The sequence below is a fragment of the Sinocyclocheilus rhinocerous genome, unplaced genomic scaffold (assembly GCF_001515625.1).
Source record: "Sinocyclocheilus rhinocerous isolate Xijiao unplaced genomic scaffold, SAMN03320098_v1.1 scaffold1952, whole genome shotgun sequence".
In the NCBI taxonomy this organism is placed as follows: domain Eukaryota; kingdom Metazoa; phylum Chordata; class Actinopteri; order Cypriniformes; family Cyprinidae; genus Sinocyclocheilus; species Sinocyclocheilus rhinocerous.
Window position 1 is genome coordinate 65067 of NW_015650723.1, and position 1530 is coordinate 66596.

The 1530-nt window shown below is 38.0% G+C and overlaps 1 protein-coding gene across 1 annotated transcript in view; it reads left to right on the top strand.

Annotated features, from left to right (window-relative positions):
• LOC107712539 (cystathionine beta-synthase-like) overlaps positions 1 to 1530 on the top strand; it is an 18902-nt gene that overhangs the window by 7975 nt on the left and 9397 nt on the right. Inside the window, exon 7 of the mRNA XM_016517848.1 lies at positions 1009 to 1100. Coding sequence (XP_016373334.1) covers positions 1009 to 1100 — 92 coding nt within the window. The remainder of the gene's footprint in view (positions 1 to 1008; positions 1101 to 1530) is intronic.

Here is a 1530-nt window from a genome sequence, read left to right on the forward strand (position 1 = left end):
CATGCTCAGGTGTGTTTGATTAGGGTTAGAACTAAACTCTGCAGGAAAGTGGATCTTGTGAGCCAGATTTGAGGATCTCAGGCCTATCTGAAACAACAGGTTCTGAAAAGGCCTCTTTTGGTTTGAGCCATTCCAGTTCAATTGAGTGGCTAAAGAATGGCCAGTCAGTGTTGTTTGTATTCTCCTAGTTGCATTACAGGGCTGCCTACACAAAACCTGCATGGGCCCAAAGGTACAAAAGTTGCTCTGGGCCTGAACGGGCTGGCCCACACTGGGCCATCATTGGATTAATGCGGGCAGTCCCATAGTGTGGCCTGCTCACAGAGAGCCTGTGATGAGCCCAAAGCTGTGGGCCTCCCCTGGGCAAGCCCGCACTGGGCCTGTTTAGGTTTGGTGTGGGCTGGCCCTAGCCCACTGTGCCGCAAAAAGCCAGCATGGGCCCCGCAGGGACATGTTTGCAGGGTTGTAATAAATTAATAATCATTAACAAACATTATATAATGTCTAACAGATCAGTTATATAATATCAGATAATTATATAATGTTTAACAGATTAGTTAATATATATTTATTAAGCTACAAGTATGGGATCATTTCACAATGATTAACAAATCCTTAATTCATATAAAATTAAAATTGAAATGAAGTTTCAATTCATATATGATCACGCACAAATACAATACAAATGATTTAAGTTATACACTGATAAACAGCTTATTTATTAATGAGCATTTGAATGCTTACAAATGCCATTAAACTGGTTGTTTAAACTGATTAAAATGTTAACCAATGCACTTTTTTTACATTTACAAATGTCGTAAAAAATTTTACTCATTCACGCATTCATTGCAGAGGATCCACTGGTGAGCAAGTAATCCTAAATTTCTCCAAATCTGCTCCCTTGAAGAACCAAACTCATCTACATCTTGGATGGCCTGAGAGTGAAGAGATGTTTAGTACATTTTTATTTTTGCGTGAACTATTCTTTTAACTCTCAACTCACTACAGGTAAAGTGGATATGCTGGTGGCAGGAGCCGGCACAGGTGGCACTATTACCGGCGTTGCTCGCAAACTGAAGGAGAAATGCCCAAATATTAAGGTAGACACTGATTGTCCCTGAGATCTGATGCACAGCAATTTTGTGAAATTTGCCTGTTTTGTAACAAACAGAGTACCACTTCAAATGTCAGCCAGAAAGATAATAACTGGAAGAGTAAACCACATAATGTTAAATTGAGATAAAATTATATAAATTGCAGTTGTATAAGTCACTCAGAAATTAAGTAACCAGGCATCACTGAATATACAGTGCCTTGCGGAAATATTCATACCCCTTCATTTTTTTCACATTTTGTTAAGTTGCTGCCTTATGCTAAACTGCTTTAAATTACTTTTTTCCCACATCAATCTACACTCCATACACCATAATGGTAAAGCAAAAAAACAGGTTTTTAACATCTTTGCAAATTTATTAAAAATAAAAAACTTAAAAGATTCCATTGCATAAGTATTCATACCCTTATCTGGGA